Below are 20,057 nucleotides of genomic sequence, written 5' to 3'. Positions count from 1 at the left end.
CCTAGCGTTCGGACACAGTTTGTTTTGTTTCGAAGGGACGAAGCATTTGCGAGAAGTTGGTTAGACAAGCAGCAAGAAAAGTGCGTAACGAACAATCGTCATCAAATGCATCCCTCGACATGCACGCTGAATATGTGATTGTACCTTGAAGCGGTCCGAAATTGCATAAGGTAATTTGGTGCTAGATGCACCCAAAATGCTGTTTCGTATCCTTCTCTCGTGTTCTTTTACGGACGATCCTTCGCAATACAGAGGACAGGGCAGAGCAAAGCAATCGAGAGGACACATTAGGGAAACGGGGAGAAAAAGTACCACGAAAGAAAATCATGCTGCTTGCTGTGTGAGGAGCTAAAACTATTCTTTTTTTTTGGTTCGATTTCAAAAAATCGTAAAATCAAACAAAAAATGAAAATGCAATTGGGGTTGCACCTTCGTCCGCTGTGCGTATGAACTGATTTTTCCTTCTTCAATTTGTTGGGTGTTTTTTTTCTTCTTTCTTTCTTTCGTATCGTTTTTTTCCTGTGTTTTGCGATGCTGTATCGACCACCTTAATCGTGGCATTTTCTTGGATTTGCCGCCGTTTTGTAGAAAAATAATGCTACAATGATGGTATGAGTAAGCTGCTCGTTGCAATGAATTTTTTTTTTGGTCGAAAAAATTGGCCAAAAAATCTATTCACCGACGAGAAATTCTCACGGTAGCAAATGAGAGGATTTTGATGTTTTTTAACCCAAAAAAAACCCCGAACCTATCGTACGGATGAAAAAGACCGTTGCGCTATGCAATCGAGCCATTATGTACGATGGGTGACGGTTAGACAAGGTGTAGAAAATTGCCAAAATTACTTGCCAAGCAAACGAGACGATACCGAGTGCTGTTGGCACTTCTAACGGACAAAATCTTTTAATGCCTTTGTTTTGGGTCGTTTTTTCTCGTTTTTTTCGGGAAAATCTCCACCCTTCTTCGGTTGCCGGGAACGATCGTGCGCCTCCAAGACGCTTGGGTTGTAATTTGATTTATCGTAAGAAAAGAAGACGCTTGTCACAAGGATTTAGCCGAGGTGAGGTGCACTTTAAATATTGATTTCCTATCGAAGTTGGGTTGAAGATTTAAATGACAGACAGTTTTAGTTTTCGCAAAGATGGTTTTTTTTCTGTTGGTGGAATTTGGGGTTAGCAATGGGAAGGATTTATGTTTTCTAACGTATTTTTTTTTGTAGAAAAAAGTGATAAAAAGACAACGAAGAATGTTGTAACGAACTTTGGCGCGTTTTTAACCAACCGCCAAACGCTTCATTGTTGAACATTCGCGAACGTTAGGAATGTAACGTCTGGAAGGATGTTTGGCGCAAAATCAGTTTCCAACGGTTTTTCGTTAATGGATGTCTTGGGTATTTTTTTTTTATTTGTGTTTTATATTCCCGCCATTTTTTTAAAGACGCACGTTGGGTTAGGAATACTTATTTGAACCGTTAAAACCCTCATTTTTAATGATTTCGTTTTATAACGCACCGTAACGTTATTGTAACGTCCAGCTATAAAAGCCGCGAGGAATTCTTTTCTTTTAACGATTTAAATATTTTTGGTGCTGTTTTTGAACTTGAACTACATTTTAACGAGTACCGAACCGTAACCGAACCAGATAGAATATTCAAATGGAATAAAAATATTTAACTGTCCTCACTCGAGAGGTTATTGGGCACCACTCTAAAAGAAAGAAAGGTTCCTTTGAATAACTTCATGTTTGCAAATGGAAAACCTTGCATTACCATTCGACAAGTCCACTAGCGGCTTCCGCACAGGCCCAAAGTGGAAAGGAATCAATCGATGCCGAAGTCGGTGCCGAAAAGGGGCCGACAATTGAGCCTCTCCTTGCAAAACGACATCGTACGCGTCCAAACAGTTTAGCATAAATACACAAATTTTGCATTAAATTGGACATCGCACACACACACACACACACACAAGAGTATGCACAGCCGGACAGACGAGTTGAGCACCGGATGCACGGACGACCGCAACAAGGCGACCCTTTTTGATGCTGCGGATGCTGTGCCGTTCGTCCGCACTCAACCAGTCAGAATCAATTTATAGCAATTGTGCATGCGATTTGCAAAGGGTAACTCTCCTTCAGGGTGGAATCTATTTCCACCCACTACCACAGTACCCATTCCAGGACGAACATTTGGAGGGAGTGGACCGTTTGTTTGGGTTTGGTCATGTGTCTTCATTTACATAAAATTGGCATCGATTTTTTTTCTTGCTTTCTTCTTGCGCTTAGAGTGAATTGGTGAAAGTTGGATGAACTTTTGGGGATGATTCGCTTCGTCGTTCGTTTGTGTTCCACGTCCATTTCAATCAATGCGAAGAAATTCGAACATCGTGTAAGGGCAAGTTTGTATTGAAATATTGCAATTACAATTCGTTCGATTCAGTATAATAAGAATCCTTTTGGTGTTTTGCTTCTCCTGCAAGTTCTCGACAAAAATGCAAATTTCCACCAACGAACCCTGCCTACCAACCGAACGCGTTCAGTTCAATAAATCATAACCGTAATGACAATATTCAGCCCAAAACTGGAAGCATGATAATCACAGTAAGCGAATTTGCTGTTTTGTCTTCTCCACCGCTATTGATTGCTTCTTGCTCGGAGCGATTGGAACACTCCCTTTGCCTGTGTCTGCACGGTGCACCATTAAATGGCGCTCGAGACTCGAGAATTTCCCTGGAGGAGAACAGTCTCTTTGTTGCTGGGTAGGCATAAATCGCTAAATACACATCGTTAGGCACACAGGGGGAGGAATTAATTAAATTTTCTTCTCTTGAATTTTCTCCCTGCCTCGTGTTTGCAAGGCGCCGCCGAGGTCACTGTGCATAAGGGGTCTTTGCATACGATTAACATCCCTGTTGCCCGGCCCGAGTGCCTAAACGAGCAGAATTCCTTTTCCCCCTGCGTTTTTCCTCGTTTGACAGCATCACCAAGTGGCGCTGTTTCTTCACATCTGTTCCTCGCTGTGGCTCAATCGATAATCAATGGCCGCCTCGCGCTCGCTGTGCACATGTTTAACGGTGTGGATTAGAATATTCATGGAGCTCGGTGGAAAAACAAACTGCCACACGCGACACAGGAAAAGGCGTGAGTGTGCCTGCATTGGTTACGGTCGAACAGGCGTCATACTAACCGGAGCCGGTTCAAATATCGAGCGAGAGTTGCTCAAATTAGTTCGAGTGGCTCCCTTTTGGGGGGGTGCGTGTGTGTAAGAGTAAGCCTGGGATTATCGATTGATTATACATTATTTGTATGCAAACGAAAGCATCATCGGCCGCTGCTGGCCGGCGTGGGTAAAAAGACCGTAATCCTATGCTTCCGATACCATCAATTAATTTTAATGATATTCCTTTGTATGGCTCCACCTTCCGATCGGTGCAATCGAAGGCCCGCCGTTCGCAAGTATACCCCTGCAGGGCATTAATATTCTTCCCCTCCACACACTGGTTTGAAGAAATCCCCAGCCAAAGGATGCCCCAAACCGGGAGGATGATTATGATTATTATTATCATTGCGCGTTGTGCCTTTTTTACCGAGTTCGAGCAACCGAGACCCTAAACGGCCGGGAAACTGACGCACGCCCAACGCACGGGGGGTTGGAAAAATGGCGAAATGTAAATATTTGCAAAATTAAATATATGTCCAGCGGTATACAAAATCATCATATAAACACACGCACGTACGCTGAAAACAACTGGAGACTCAATCTGTTCCTCCTCCCTTCGAACTATGGGTCATCGAAGTACGGAGTCATGTTATTTGAAGGTTTGAAGGTTCGGTTTTTTTTCTCTCTCTCTCTTGTCTTTTCCATTATAATACAATTTTTAGCATCTAATAAATATTCCACCGCATACGCGGTATCTTTTTTGGCAAATGCGGTAAAAAGTGGCGGCACACAAAGTGAACTTTGGCAAAGGATGCCTTTTTGGGCCCTTTTTCGGAGGTCAGAAGATATAAACATAAAATTGACCATCAAGCACGTGGACCCTTAGTTTCGGAACTAGTAGAAGGTGAAAGAAAGAGGGTGAGGGGGGGGGGGGGAAAGGATGTTCCTGTTTTGTGAATGAAGAGCCCATCGTGGCTTTGGCACATTGCAAAGCGAACCAGCAAGAAAAAGGAGATGTAACCAGTTTTGCATTAAGGATGGAAAACGGGTTTCATCTTGCTCTTTGGATAAACCGACAAAAAGAAAAAAGGCTAAGTGTATGCGTCCATCGGGTCCATTTTTACCATCCTGATATGAACTGGTGGATGAATTTGAATCCCTTTTTTTACTTGAAAACATATAAGAAATCCCACTTTTTAAAGGTGCTCCATTCAATCAATTTAGTACAAAAATATCAATCAATCCAGACCAGTGAGGATGAAGCCTGCTTTTTTAACCTAGCTGCACCGGCTGGATTAGATTTTCCATTTCTATGCAACACCAACAGACATTAGGCATTGTGTGGACACTTTGAACGGTTTTGATTGAATTGAATTGGGTACGAGGGAAATGCCCATCGTTTTGTTCTGAAAGGAAGGAAAAGCTTCTGTTAGGGTGTAAAGTGTGTTGTTTTCTCTTTGATCTTTTTCGAACCATCTCGCACTTTTTTTTTTTGGTTCTGTTTGAGTTCCATTATCAAGGTTTTCTTACAATTCATCTCACAGACCGTGCATTAAATGTTGTCCAAACACGGCAGCCTTCGAGCCGTGTAATAAAGAGGTAAATTCATTGCGTTTTCCTTTACCGCATCGAGCTGACGGTGAGAAGCAATCAAATTTGACCATTTCCATTTCCCGGGGATGATAGCTTTAGTGTAAAACGTTGAAATGAAAGTTAAAAATTAGATTTTCACCTTGATGTTTGACATCCGCTCGGGTGAAATACGAAACTTTTCCTATTCCAGCACACTTACTGTCCACACATCCTGCACGAGGCTTGCAAAAACGGAACCCTCCGGTTCATTTTTCGGGCCAGGACCATATATATATTATTGGATATGGTTGGATATTGGTCATATATTTTTGGAAGACATTATCCTTAAAATTGGGTTCACCATTTCTAGTGGGATACCGCACACCATTAGGCGGCGAAGGTCAGACCCGCGCACGAGCCAAACAGGGGACCCGATCGTTGATACATCAATCGTGGGTGCTAATGTGACCCCGGGATCGATCAAAACCGTGATTGTCTTTGCGTTTGCGCCGTCATGTGTTCGTCTATTGATGCTCGAAGTTGTTTCCGTGCGATCGTTTAGCTGAAAAGTGGCGACATTCAATTTTAACGACCGTGTCCCGTGCCATCGATTGCACACGCACACCAGGTACGGCACCGGGTTTGGATATGGAGCAGATTTATGCTTTTCACCTATTGTCTTTCGCCATTATATTGTGCGTGCCGATGACCGGTATTGTTGTGGGTGAGCATCGACAATGCCCGCTGCATCCTGAAGGGCGAGCCGTGCATATTAAATTGCCGTGCAGATGTTGTTTCTCTCATTCAATAAATAAACACGCTTGACCCTTGTCCGAAACGACAATACCGAAGGGTGATGGCAAATAGGAAAATGTTTCACCGGGGGTGTATGCCTCACAGCGGCGTACTTTTTTTTTGCTCGCTGCTTTGCTTTCGTTATGTGCCTTGGACAATCGGATCACACTTGAACCACCCTCGCATACCCTACCGAATCCGCAATCACTGAGCAGCGCTCTGTTCGATCCACGGCCACTGCAATGGCACCTACAGATGATAGGAGAAGGAGTCACAGGCGTCTTTTTGTGTGTGTTTGTATGTTAGGTTTAGTTGGTATGTACTCCCTCGCCAATGCACCTTTGCCCTTATCCTTTTGCTGATGAACCTCGTACGCTTCGGAACGCACCGGAGGGGTTTCGCACAGATGTCCCGACAGCGTCAATTTACCGTTCTTCTGATTCTACACACTGTAGAAGATAGAGCGCAAGGATCGTGCGGCCTGGGATGGGTCGCATATCGAATGTACAGACAAGCGATCCCATTCTCGTTTAATGAGACGAACCAAGTTCTCGAACCAACCGTACACTGCAGATGATCCTGCTTTCCGCCCATACACGGACACTAGGTGATAATATTCATGGTCCTCCCGTTAAAATATTGCTCTATTATGCTCATCTTCCTTTCGTTGTTCCACAGGCACATATTTCAATTTTCCCTTCGTCACAGTGCCACACCGTTGCTGCCTCGTATCTAATGCAGCTCTTTGATTATAGCTCTTCATAATACCACATCACCCGGTGGAGTTTCTAGAGGAAAAATCGATACAATTTATTATGTTTGAGGAACGTGCTCAGCGTCAAAGCAAAGGACCTTCTGCGTGACAAGAGGAAGGAACAAAATGGGTTCCTTTACGTCCATCGTCAATTAAGAAATATATCATCCACTTAGAGATCATGAGTTGAATGAAAGAAGTGGTTTATAATATGCGTTTTGGGATTAAATATATTCTTCTTTTCTGGGATTAAATATGTTTTTTCTTCTAACTTTAGATTACTACTTCTATTCTTCATAATATAATTTTGGATTAGATACACAGCCCTCTTGTAATGAAAAAATCTTCTTAACTATTGTGTTATTCATCTGTACCAACTACTGATATGGGCAAGTCACTATCAGACTGCAAAAACACGGAACTTGAAACAGTGTTGACTGATTTCCTGTGTTAATATTGGTTTCACAAAGCGGCAGACGTTACAGTCGCTAAGAACATAACGCACTTACTTTGTGAAACAGCGAATCAGTTATTTCACACGCTTTAACGGAGATTTAACAGACATGGCACGTTACTGAGTGCATGATGCAAATTGTATTTACGTTAAACAAGGTGTGCAAACGACTAGCTCTTAACCTGAGTCGACAGAATCAACAACAGGCGACTAAAGATCAACAGTCACAGTGACACGTTACAGCGACCCAATTGTGTCAACTGTAGAAGCTTTGCATAATTATGGTATAAAAGGGAGTGCTCGTAATACGGAGTTGCAAAACGTGCTGCAGAGTAAGTTGAACTACACGGCAAGTGAATTACAAAGATGGAAAAGTTTAAAGGTGGTGTTTTGTGCAAAGTGGTAATATCATTGATGGTAAGTTATGTACGATGTGGAAAACATATGTTTTCATAAGAGTTTTCTTTAAGTTTGCGTACATAATGGAAAGCTAGAGTGTTATAAAATAACAGTGACTTTGTGTTAACGTATGTCGTTGGTTTTTTTCGAAACAGGTGTTGTCCAGTGTTAATGCAAGTATAAAAGATGAAATGCGCAATGGTGTATCGTTCAAGCTGACGGAGCTCATTAGAAAATTATTCCCAGTGGATGAAAAAGTGATGGAAAATGTTTCAAACAATTTGATACCTAATATAATTAAAAAGGTAAAAGATTATATCTACCCATCAACAACCACGACTTCAACCACTGAAACAACTGAATCAATAGAAACCCAACAAACAACCACTCCAGCTAGTGTCGATCAAACAAACACAACCGATGATGTACACGAGCAACCAACAGCAGAAGATGAGCAAACAGAGAGTAGTGATGACACTGTGTTGTCAACAAGCAATGATGAAACGGTAACAACTATAACAGCCGCTGAAGAAGAAACGGAAAGCACGGTGGCTGAAGAGGAAACCGAGACTACAGCAGCCGCTGAAGAAGAAACGGAAAGCACAGTGGCTGAAGAGGAAACCGAGACTACAGCAGCCGCTGAAGAAGAAACGGAAAGCACAGTGGCTGAAGAGGAAACCGAGACTACAGCAGCTGCTGAAGAAGAAACGGAAAGCACGGTGGCTGAAGAGGAAACCAAGACTACAGCAGCCGCTGAAGACGAAACGGAAAGCACGGCGGCTGAAGAGGAAACCGAGACTAAAGCAGCCGCTGAAGACGAAACGGAAAGCACGGCGGCTGAAGAGGAAACCGAGACTACAGCAGCCGCTGAAGAAGAAACGGAAAGCACGGCGGCTGAAGAGGAAACCGAGACTACAGCAGCCGCTGAAGAAGAAACGGAAAGCACAGTGGCTGAAGAGGAAACCGAGACTACAGCAGCCGCTGAAGAAGAAACGGAAAGCACAGTGGCTGAAGAGGAAACCGAGACTACAGCAGCCGCTGAAGAAGAAACGGAAAGCACAGTGGCTGAAGAGGAAACCGAGACTACAGCAGCCGCTGAAGAAGAAACGGAAAGCACAGTGGCTGAAGAAGAAACGGAAAGCACAGCGGCTGAAGAGGAAACCGAGACTACAGCAGCCGCTGAAGAAGAAACGGAAAGCACAGCGGCTGAAGAGGAAACCGAGACTACAGCAGCCGCTGAAGAAGAAACGGAAAGCACGGCGGCTGAAGAGGAAACCGAGACTACAGCAGCCGCTGAAGAAGAAACGGAAAGCACAGTGGCTGAAGAGGAAACCGAGACTACAGCAGCCGCTGAAGAAGAAACGGAAAGCACAGTGGCTGAAGAAGAAACGGAAAGCACAGTGGCTGAAGAGGAAACCGAGACTACAGCAGCCGCTGAAGAAGAAACGGAAAGCACAGCGGCTGAAGAGGAAACCGAGACTACAGCAGCCGCTGAAGAAGAAACGGAAAGCACAGTGGCTGAAGAGGAAACCGAGACTACAGCAGCCGCTGAAGAAGAAACGGAAAGCACAGTGGCTGAAGAGGAAACCGAGACTACAGCAGCTGCTGAAGACGAAACGGAAAGCACGGCGGCTGAAGAGGAAACCGAGACTACAGCAGCCGCTGAAGAAGAAACGGAAAGCACAGTGGCTGAAGAGGAAACCGAGACTACAGCAGCCGCTGAAGAAGAAACGGAAAGCACAGCGGCTGAAGAGGAAACCGAGACTACAGCAGCCGCTGAAGAAGAAACGGAAAGCACAGCGGCTGAAGAGGAAACCGATACTACAGCAGCCGCTGAAGAAGAAACGGAAAGCACAGTGGCTGAAGAGGAAACCGAGACTACAGCAGCCGCTGAAGAAGAAACGGAAAGCACAGTGGCTGAAGAAGAAACGGAAAGCACAGTGGCTGAAGAGGAAACCGAGACTACAGCAGCCGCTGAAGAAGAAACGGAAAGCACAGCGGCTGAAGAGGAAACCGACACTACAGCAGCCGCTGAAGAAGAAACGGAAAGCACGGCGGCTGAAGAGGAAACCGACACTACAGCAGCCGCAAAAGAAGAAACGGAAAGCACAGCGGCTGAAGAGGAAACCGAGACTACAGCAGCCGCTGAAGAAGAAACGGAAAGCACAGTGGCTGAAGAGGAAACCGAGACTACAGCAGCCGCTGAAGAAGAAACCGAAAGCACAGTGGCTGAAGAGGAAACCGACACTACAGCAGCCGCTGAAGAAGAAACGGAAAGCACGGCGGCTGAAGAGGAAACCGAGACTACAGCAGCCGCTGAAGAAGAAACGAAAAGCACAGTGGCTGAAGAGGAAACCGAGACTACAGCAGCCGCTGAAGAAGAAACGGAAAGCACAGTGGCTGAAGAGGAAACCGAGACTACAGCAGCCGCTGAAGAAGAAACGGAAAGCACAGCGGCTGAAGAGGAAACCGAGACTACAGCAGCCGCTGAAGAAGAAACGGAAAGCACAGTGGCTGAAGAGGAAACCGAGACTACAGCAGCCGCTGAAGAGGAAACCGAGACTACAGCAGCCGCTGAAGAAGAAACGGAAAGCACAGTGGCTGAAGAAGAAACGGAAAGCACAGTGGCTGAAGAGGAAACCGAGACTACAGCAGCCGCTGAAGAAGAAACGGAAAGCACAGCGGCTGAAGAGGAAACCGACACTACAGCAGCCGCTGAAGAAGAAACGGAAAGCACGGCGGCTGAAGAGGAAACCGACACTACAGCAGCCGCAAAAGAAGAAACGGAAAGCACAGCGGCTGAAGAGGAAACCGAGACTACAGCAGCCGCTGAAGAAGAAACGGAAAGCACAGTGGCTGAAGAGGAAACCGAGCCTACAGCAGCCGCTGAAGAAGAAACCGAAAGCACAGTGGCTGAAGAGGAAACCGAGACTACAGCAGCCGCTGAAGAAGAAACGGAAAGCACGGCGGCTGAAGAGGAAACCGAGACTACAGCAGCCGCTGAAGAAGAAACGAAAAGCACAGTGGCTGAAGAAGAAACGGAAAACACAGTGGCTGAAGAGGAAACCGAGACTACAGCAGCCGCTGAAGAAGAAACGGAAAGCCCGGCGGCTGAAGAGGAAACCGAGACTACAGCAGCCGTTGAAGAAGAAACGGAAAGCACAGTGGCTGAAGAGGAAACCGAGACTACAGCAGCCGCTGAAGAAGAAACGGAAAGCACAGTGGCTGAAGAGGAAACCGAGACTACAGCAGCCGCTGAAGAAGAAACGGAAAGCACAGCGGCTGAAGAGGAAACCGAGACTACAGCAGCCGCTGAAGAAGAAACGGAAAGCACAGCGGCTGAAGAGGAAACCGAGACTACAGCAGCCGCTGAAGAAGAAACGGAAAGCACAGTGGCTGAAGAGGAAACCGATACTACAGCAGCCGCTGAAGAAGAAACGGAAAGCACAGTGGCTGAAGAGGAAACCGAGACTACAGCAGCCGCTGAAGAAGAAACGGAAAGCACAGCGGCTGAAGAGGAAACCGAGACTACAGCAGCTGCTGAAGACGAAACGGAAAGCACAGCGGCTGAAGAGGAAACCGAGACTACAGCAGCTGCTGAAGACGAAACGGAAAGCACGGCGGCTGAAGAGGAAACCGACACTACAGCAGCCGCTGAAGAAGAAACGGAAAGCACAGCGGCTGAAGAGGAAACCGAGACTACAGCAGCCGCTGAAGAAGAAACGGAAAGCACAGTGGCTGAAGAGGAAACCGAGACTACAGCAGCCGCTGAAGAAGAAACGGAAAGCACAGCGGCTGAAGAGGAAACCGAGACTACAGCAGCCGCTGAAGAAGAAACGGAAAGCACAGTGGCTGAAGAGGAAACCGAGACTACAGCAGCCGCTGAAGAAGAAACGGAAAGCACAGTGGCTGAAGAAGAAACGGAAAGCACAGTGGCTGAAGAGGAAACCGAGACTACAGCAGCCGCTGAAGAAGAAACGGAAAGCACAGCGGCTGAAGAGGAAACCGACACTACAGCAGCCGCTGAAGAAGAAACGGAAAGCACGGCGGCTGAAGAGGAAACCGACACTACAGCAGCCGCAAAAGAAGAAACGGAAAGCACAGCGGCTGAAGAGGAAACCGAGACTACAGCAGCCGCTGAAGAAGAAACGGAAAGCACAGTGGCTGAAGAGGAAACCGAGACTACAGCAGCCGCTGAAGAAGAAACGGAAAGCACAGCGGCTGAAGAGGAAACCGAGACTACAGCAGCCGCTGAAGAAGAAACGGAAAGCACAGCGGCTGAAGAGGAAACCGAGACTACAGCAGCCGCTGAAGAAGAAACGGAAAGCACAGCGGCTGAAGAGGAAACCGAGACTACAGCAGCCGCTGAAGAAGAAACGGAAAGCACAGTGGCTGAAGAAGAAACGGAAAGCACAGTGGCTGAAGAGGAAACCGAGACAACAGCAGCCGCTGAAGAAGAAACGGAAAGCACAGCGGCTGAAGAGGAAACCGACACTACAGCAGCCGCTGAAGAAGAAACGGAAAGCCCGGCGGCTGAAGAGGAAACCGAGACTACAGCAGCCGTTGAAGAAGAAACGGAAAGCACAGTGGCTGAAGAGGAAACCGAGACTACAGCAGCCGCTGAAGAAGAAACGGAAAGCACAGTGGCTGAAGAGGAAACCGAGACTACAGCAGCCGCTGAAGAAGAAACGGAAAGCACAGCGGCTGAAGAGGAAACCGAGACTACAGCAGCCGCTGAAGAAGAAACGGAAAGCACAGTGGCTGAAGAGGAAACCGAGACTACAGCAGCCGCTGAAGAAGAAACGGAAAGCACGGTGGCTGAAGAGGAAACCGATACTACAGCAGCCGCTGAAGAAGAAACGGAAAGCACAGCGGCTGAAGAGGAAACCGAGACTACAGCAGCCGCTGAAGAAGAAACGGAAAGCACAGTGGCTGAAGAGGAAACCGAGACTACAGCAGCTGCTGAAGACGAAACGGAAAGCACAGCGGCTGAAGAGGAAACCGAGACTACAGCAGCTGCTGAAGACGAAACGGAAAGCACGGCGGCTGAAGAGGAAACCGACACTACAGCAGCCGCTGAAGAAGAAACGGAAAGCACAGCGGCTGAAGAGGAAACCGAGACTACAGCAGCCGCTGAAGAAGAAACGGAAAGCACAGTGGCTGAAGAGGAAACCGAGACTACAGCAGCCGCTGAAGAAGAAACGGAAAGCACAGCGGCTGAAGAGGAAACCGAGACTACAGCAGCCGCTGAAGAAGAAACGGAAAGCACAGTGGCTGAAGAGGAAACCGAGACTACAGCAGCCGCTGAAGAAGAAACGGAAAGCACAGTGGCTGAAGAGGAAACCGAGACTACAGCAGCCGCTGAAGAAGAAACGGAAAGCACAGCGGCTGAAGAGGAAACCGACACTACAGCAGCCGCTGAAGAAGAAACGGAAAGCACGGCGGCTGAAGAGGAAACCGACACTACAGCAGCCGCAAAAGAAGAAACGGAAAGCACAGCGGCTGAAGTGGAAACCGAGACTACAGCAGTCGCTGAAGAAGAAACGGAAAGCACAGTGGCTGAAGAGGAAACCGAGACTACAGCAGCCGCTGAAGAAGAAACCGAAAGCACAGTGGCTGAAGAGGAAACCGACACTACAGCAGCCGCTGAAGAAGAAACGGAAAGCACGGCGGCTGAAGAGGAAACCGAGACTACAGCAGCCGCTGAAGAAGAAACGGAAAGCACGGCGGCTGAAGAGGAAACCGAGACTACAGCAGCCGCTGAAGAAGAAACGGAAAGCACAGTGGCTGAAGAAGAAACGGAAAGCACAGTGGCTGAAGAGGAAACCGAGACTACAGCAGCCGCTGAAGAAGAAACGGAAAGCCCGGCGGCTCAAGAGGAAACCGAGACTACAGCAGCCGTTGAAGAAGAAACGGAAAGCACAGTGGCTGAAGAGGAAACCGAGACTACAGCAGCCGCTGAAGAAGAAACGGAAAGCACAGTGGCTGAAGAGGAAACCGAGACTACAGCAGCCGCTGAAGAAGAAACGGAAAGCACAGCGGCTGAAGAGGAAACCGAGACTACAGCAGCCGCTGAAGAAGAAACGGAAAGCACAGCGGCTGAAGAGGAAACCGAGACTACAGCAGCCGCTGAAGAAGAAACGGAAAGCACGGTGGCTGAAGAGGAAACCGATACTACAGCAGCCGCTGAAGAAGAAACGGAAAGCACAGTGGCTGAAGAGGAAACCGAGACTACAGCAGCCGCTGAAGAAGAAACGGAAAGCACAGTGGCTGAAGAGGAAACCGAGACTACAGCAGCCGCTGAAGAAGAAACGGAAAGCACAGCGGCTGAAGAGGAAACCGAGACTACAGCAGCCGCTGAAGAAGAAACGGAAAGCACAGTGGTTGAAGAAGAAACGGAAAACACAGCGGCTGAAGAGGAAACCGAGACTACAGCAGCCGCTGAAGACGAAACGGAAAGCACAGCGGCTGAAGAGGAAACCGAGACTACAGCAGCCGCTGAAGAAGAAACGGAAAGCACGGTGGCTGAAGAGGAAACCGAGACTACAGCAGCCGCTGAAGAAGAAACGGAAAGCACGGCGGCTGAAGAGGAAACCGACACTACAGCAGCCGCTGAAGAAGAAACGGAAAGCACGGCGGCTGAAGAGGAAACCGACACTACAGCAGCCGCTGAAGAAGAAACGGAAAGCATAGTGGCTGAAGAAGAAACGGAAAGCACAGTGGCTGAAGAGGAAACCGAGACTACAGCAGCCGCTGAAGAAGAAACGGAAAGCACGGCGGCTGAAGAGGATGCCGAGACTACAGCAGCTGCTGAAGACGAAACGGAAAGCACAGCGGCTGAAGAGGAAACCGAGACTACAGCAGCCGCTGAAGAAGAAACAGAAAGCACGGTGGCTGAAGAGGAAACCGAGACTACAGCAGCCGCAAAAGAAGAAACGGAAAGCACGGCGGCTGAAGAGGAAACCGACACTACAGCAGCCGCTGAAGAAGAAACGGAAAGCATAGTGGCTGAAGAAGAAACGGAAAGCACAGTGGCTGAAGAGGAAACCGAGACTACAGCAGCCGCTGAAGAAGAAACGGAAAGCACGGCGGCTGAAGAGGATGCTGAGACTACAGCAGCCGCTGAAGAAGAAACGGAAAGCACAGCGGCTGAAGAGGAAACCGAGACTACAGCAGCCGCTGAAGAAGAAACGGAAAGCACAGTGGCTGAAGAGGAAACCGAGACTACAGCAGCCGCTGAAGAAGAAACGGAAAGCACAGCGGCTGAAGAGGAAACCGAGACTACAGCAGCTGCAGAAGAAGAAACGGAAAGCACAGTGGCTGAAGAGGAAACCGAGACTACAGCAGCCGCTGAAGACGAAGCGGAAAGCACGGCGGCTGAAGAGGAAACCGAGACTACAGCAGCCGCTGAAGAAGAAACGGAAAGCACAGTGGCTGAAGAGGAAGCTGAGACTACAGCAGCCGCTGAAGAAGAAACGGAAAGCACAGTGGCTGAAGAGGAAACCGAGACTACAGCAGCCGCTGAAGAAGAAACGGAAAGCACAGTGGCTGAAGAGGAAACCGAGACTACAGCAGCCGCTGAAGAAGAAACGGAAAGCACAGTGGCTGAAGAGGAAACCGAGACTACAGCAGCCGCTGAAGAAGAAACGGAAAGCACAGTGGCTGAAGAGGAAACTGAGACTACAGCAGCCGCTGAAGAAGAAACGGAAAGCACAGTGGCTGAAGAGGAAACCGAGACTACAGCAGCCGCTGAAGAAGAAACGGAAAGCACGGTGGCTGAAGAGGAAGCTGAGACTACAGCAGCCGCAGAAGAAGAAACGAAAAGCACAGTGGCTGAAGAGGAAACCGAGACTACAGCAGCCGCTGAAGAAGAAACGGAAAGCACGGCGGCTGAAGGGGAAACCGAGACTACAGCAGCCGCTGAGGAAGAAACGGAAAGCACAGTGGCTGAAGAAGAAACGGAAAGCACAGTGGCTGACGAGGAAACCGAGACTACAGCAGCCGCTGAAGAAGAAACGGAAAGCACAGTGGCTGAAGAGGAAACCGACACTACAGCAGCCGCTGAAGAAGAAACGGAAAGCACAGCGGCTGAAGAGGAAACCGAGACTACAGCAGCTGCAGAAGAAGAAACGGAAAGCACAGTGGCTGAAGAGGAAACCGAGACTACAGCAGCCGCTGAAGAAGAAACGGAAAGCACAGTGGCTGAAGAGGAAACCGAGACTACAGCAGCCGCTGAAGAAGAAACGGAAAGCACAGTGGCTGAAGAGGAAACCGAGACTACAGCAGCCGCTGAAGAAGAAACGGAAAGCACAGCGGCTGAAGAGGAAACCGAGACTACAGCAGCCGCCGAAGAAGAAACGGAAAGCACAGTGGCTGAAGAGGAAACCGAGACTACAGCAGCCGCTGAAGAAGAAACGGAAAGCACGGCGGCTGAAGAGGAAACCGAGACTACAGCAGCCGCTGAAGAAGAAACGGAAAGCACAGCGGCTGAAGAGGAAACCGAGACTACAGCAGCCACTGAAGAAGAAACGGAAAGCACAGCGGCTGAAGAGGAAACCGAGACTACAGCAGCTGCAGAAGAAGAAACGGAAAGCACAGTGGCTGAAGAGGAAACCGAGACTACAGCAGCCGCTGAAGAAGAAACGGAAAGCACAGTGGCTGAAGAGGAAACCGAGACTACAGCAGCCGCTGAAGAAGAAACGGAAAGCACAGCGGCTGAAGAGGAAACCGAGACTACAGCAGCTGCAGAAGAAGAAACGGAAAGCACAGCGGCTGAAGAGGAAACCGACACTACAGCAGCCGCAAAAGAAGAAACGGAAAGCACAGCGGCTGAAGAGGAAACCGAGACTACAGCAGCCGCTGAAGAAGAAACGGAAAGCACAGTGGCTGAAGAGGAAACCGAGACTACAGCAGCCGCTGAAGAAGAAACGGAAAGCACAGTGGCTGAAGAGGAAACCGAGACTACAGCAGCCGCTGAAGAAGAAACGGAAAGCACAGCGGCTGAAGAGGAAACCGAGACTACAGCAGCTGCAGAAGAAGAAACGGAAAGCACAGCGGCTGAAGAGGAAACCGAGACTACAGCAGCCGCTGAAGAAGAAACGGAAAGCACAGCGGCTGAAGAGGAAACCGAGACTACAGCAGCCGTTGAAGAAGAAACGGAAAGCACAGTGGCTGAAGAGGAAACCGAGACTACAGCAGCCGCTGAAGAAGAAACGGAAAGCACAGCGGCTGAAGAGGAATCCGAGACTACAGCAGCCGCTGAAGAAGAAACGGAAAGCACAGTGGCTGAAGAGGAAACCGAGACTACAGCAGCCGCTGAAGAAGAAACGGAAAGCACGGCGGCTGAAGAGGAAACCGAGACTACAGCAGCCGCTGAAGAAGAAACGGAAAGCACAGTGGCTGAAGAGGAAACCGAGACTACAGCAGCCGCTGAAGAAGAAACGGAAAGCACAGTGGCTGAAGAGGAAACCGAGACTACAGCAGCCGCTGAAGAAGAAACGGAAAGCACAGCGGCTGAAGAGGAAACCGAGACTACAGCAGCTGCAGAAGAAGAAACGGAAAGCACAGTGGCTGAAGAGGAAATCGAGACTACAGCAGCCGCTGAAGAAGAAACGGAAAGCACGGCGGCTGAAGAGGAATCCGAGACTACAGCAGCCGCTGAAGAAGAAACGGAAAGCACAGTGGCTGAAGAGGAAACCGAGACTACAGCAGCCGCTGAAGAAGAAACGGAAAGCACGGCGGCTGAAGAGGAAACCGAGACTACAGCAGCCGCTGAAGAAGAAACGGAAAGCACAGTGGCTGAAGAGGAAACCGAGACTACAGCAGCCGCTGAAGAAGAAACGGAAAGCACAGTGGCTGAAGAGGAAACCGAGACTACAGCAGCCGCTGAAGAAGAAACGGAAAGCACAGTGGCTGAAGAGGAAACCGAGACTACAGCAGCCGCTGAAGAAGAAACGGAAAGCACGGCGGCTGAAGAGGAAACCGAGACTACAGCAGCCGCTGAAGAAGAAAAGGAAAGCACGGCGGCTGAAGATGAAACGGAAAGTACTTCAGAGATTCCCACAACTACTGCGGAACCTATTGACGAGTGTATGGACTATGCGCCTCCACCGCCAGCACTGAAGCACCTGTACACGAAGCTGAAACCACATTTAAATGTTACCTCTCGAGAGCCTACACCATCCCGTAAAAGTTTTCCCAGCTATCGCAAACTGATAAAAGACATCAACAAAATATCTCCTGGATCGGGAACATTCAGACAAAAAATCGAAACAGTAATCAACAAGTTTCAGGCAGCGATCAATGAATCCGTTGCAACTCAGTTGCAATTTTTCGAATCAACTCGCATTAACATGCTGTTTCAGTTGAAGAATTTTGTGCAAAAGTCTTTCAACAGCTTCACCGATCTGGTTGATCGCTCCTTCAAGAACAGTGGCGTGTGTTCGGGCAGAAGCAAAGAATGTTGGAACAAGCTGCAGAGCGGACTGCCTCGCTTTATGGACGAGATGAATCAAGAGATCGTAACCTGTGACGACATCTTCAACGCAAACATGGAAAATCCTCGCGGTGTTTCGGTGCGGCGAGTAGCGGTGCAACGGATTAGCCAGGAGTTTGGACACATTCAGTCGAAATGTTTGAATACTCCACAAGGCAGCGGACAGACACTCACCTGTTTGATGAAAAGTGTAAGTAGTATAAGGTACTTCGGTGGATGACTACTTTAGTTTTCTCACACATTTATTCCTCTTTGTAGCTTCCTCACTTTGTGCCCAGAAGTGCAGCATACTTCAGCAGCCTGCAGAACGTAATCAGCCAGGGTACCAATCTAATGGGATACGTTACATCGATGGCACAGAGCTGCTATCAAACAGCGTACAACACACGTACCGAGCAGTTCAACAACGGCATGACCAAGCTGAACCGTTGCGTCCAGGGAGAAAATTCCAACGATGTGGCGCTAAACAAAGAGCTGGACAAATAAGGGGCAAGGGTCACCCAAAAAACAACCAACACCCGCCCCTATAAACATCAAAATGCTGAATTCTTCCACTGAAGCTGTTATAACGATAATCTTAGTTTAAAAGTAACTCACCGGGGCATGTAAAAGCGACTTCAAAAGCACAGCCTTGTGGAAATGTTGATAAAAGGAATGAAAGAAAACTGAATAGATCTTTCCGGTTTGCGAAGGGGACGAAAGGGCCAGGACGTAACCCTTTAGTTTTTTTTTGTTGGTAGATGCCCATAATGTTACCCCTTTTGTTGTTGTGGGTGAATATTTGACCATTTTTTATCCGAAAAATGGGGTTCCTTCGGAGGCTGTCGTCAGGTGCCGGGAATGTACTAGGGTGAACTTGTGTACAATACACGAGCCCTAAAGAGTACCGGGTAGACATTTTATTTCATTCACATCCCTCTGGGAAAGGGTTTTACAACGTGTTTATAGTTTATCAATTTACCCGTTCATTACATGCAGTAATGGAATTATAATTCATTATGGATCCAAGTCAGCAGGGCATACAAAGAGCACCGGACGATAGGGCGGAAGGAATCTGATTTCAAACCTACATTCTACGTTCGTCCATATGTTTGGATGTGATAAGAGAGTTCGAGGGAGGAAATTCCGATCCAGTGTACGAATGGTTGAAGGATTCGACAGGATGGTAAGAAAGGATGTATGGAGACTACATCAAAATTCCAAACGCGTCCCATCAAACGTATGGCAAAGCCATTAGTTAAACTGAACTGTATGCTAATCGAACGGAATAGCACAAAGGTAATCGGGGTTCGGTTGACAAGGAAGTAGGTGAGTGGAATTTTTAAATCAGCAAACCCTTATTCCTTATCCACAAATGAAAACAGTTGGTCGTGATGGTGGACTGAACTCGAGTACGGCTGGCGATGACATAAAATTTTGGATAAAATAGAAAATACGCTTTACGGTTGATGGTTCTTTCCCCCGACCTGCAGTGACGAACAAAGCTCAAACAACCTTACAGAGGGACTCCAGCATATTGATGCTGAACATTTTCACAATGCAAAAAAATCGATTTAAATTCAAATCCACCACCCCGATGTATAAAATGGACGGCAGGACGGAGTAAACAACGTCCACCGACCGACAAACGGTCAGCCTAAATCGAATTTGAAGGGTTGATTTACGTTGTGATTGATTCGAAGCCAATTCCCAACGTAAGTGGGCCCAACCACCGAAACGCTCGAAAGAAGGCAGGCAATTTTCTTACCGAACCGTGTGTCGACATTTGGTTCTGTTCCGGATTGCCTCCGGAAATAGGGGGAAATGAGGAGAAAGGGCAGAAACATTTACCATATTGGCCTGACAATGAGCGTGTCACCGGTGCTTACGGGTTTTTCCTTCAAAAATAAAAAAAAAGAAACATAAATCAAATGCAATAAACATTGGGCTGTAAAGGTGAAATAGTACAAGGCGAGCGGAAGAATGTCTCAATTTTAAGGAAATTATTTCCTTTTAGCAAAACAGAACCCTTCGCACTAAAATGGGCCATTTTAGACCAGCTTGGGGCCATTAGTTTCGTGCTCAGATTGGAGCGAGACGAGGAAAATTTTGGCCTAAAGTCCGCTTCGTTTTGGACATGAGCCACCCTTTAGACGACCATTTTGCCTAGTCGACAGTAGCACGAGTGGACCATGAAGTTTCACAGTAGGTCCGGTTATAGCTTCTTTGAGAGGTGATTTAGGAGAGGATAAATTGTGACGACAGCTTGTGTTGACATAACCCTAAACACGAGTAACTTGAGGCTTTTCCGACGCACCATCAACCGGATGGTTAGAACATGGGCAATACTTGTAAGTTTTGGAATGGCGCTCGTTTTAAAGTGTTTCGATATTTTGTTCGTTCGCTGTTTTGTTTTGAATCTTTACAAGCAACAACGAATCGCCCAATAAATACG

At 47.8% G+C, this 20,057-nt stretch overlaps 2 protein-coding genes across 5 annotated transcripts in view; one reads left to right on the top strand and one right to left on the bottom strand.

Moving 5' to 3' along the window:
* LOC125763378 (lateral signaling target protein 2 homolog) overlaps nucleotides 1-20,057 on the bottom strand; it is a 113,870-nt gene that overhangs the window by 18,796 nt on the left and 75,017 nt on the right. The gene's annotated exons all lie outside the window — the stretch shown is intronic.
* Nucleotides 5,058-20,056, top strand: LOC125763338 (mucin-4-like). Its single transcript, XM_049426333.1, has 3 exons — nucleotides 5,058-7,146; nucleotides 7,284-17,813; nucleotides 17,882-20,056. Exons 1-3 carry the CDS (start codon nucleotides 7,096-7,098, stop codon nucleotides 18,107-18,109), a joined length of 10,809 nt encoding a protein of 3,602 aa, XP_049282290.1. The 5' UTR covers nucleotides 5,058-7,095; the 3' UTR covers nucleotides 18,110-20,056.

Source organism: Anopheles funestus, chromosome 2RL, assembly GCF_943734845.2.
Source record: "Anopheles funestus chromosome 2RL, idAnoFuneDA-416_04, whole genome shotgun sequence".
Lineage (NCBI taxonomy): Eukaryota > Metazoa > Arthropoda > Insecta > Diptera > Culicidae > Anopheles > Anopheles funestus.
This window is presented reverse-complemented; position numbering and strand designations above follow the sequence as displayed.

Excerpts from the sequence above, each read along its gene's own strand:
- LOC125763338 (XM_049426333.1), top strand. The coding sequence starts at position 7,096 with ATGGAAAAGTTTAAAGGTGGTGTTTTGTGCAAAGTGGTAATATCATTG. Across the intron at positions 7,147-7,283 it reads AAGTGGTAATATCATTGATG|GTGTTGTCCAGTGTTAATGC; the intron begins GTAAGTTATGTA and ends TTTTCGAAACAG. Across the intron at positions 17,814-17,881 it reads TCACCTGTTTGATGAAAAGT|CTTCCTCACTTTGTGCCCAG; the intron begins GTAAGTAGTATA and ends TCCTCTTTGTAG.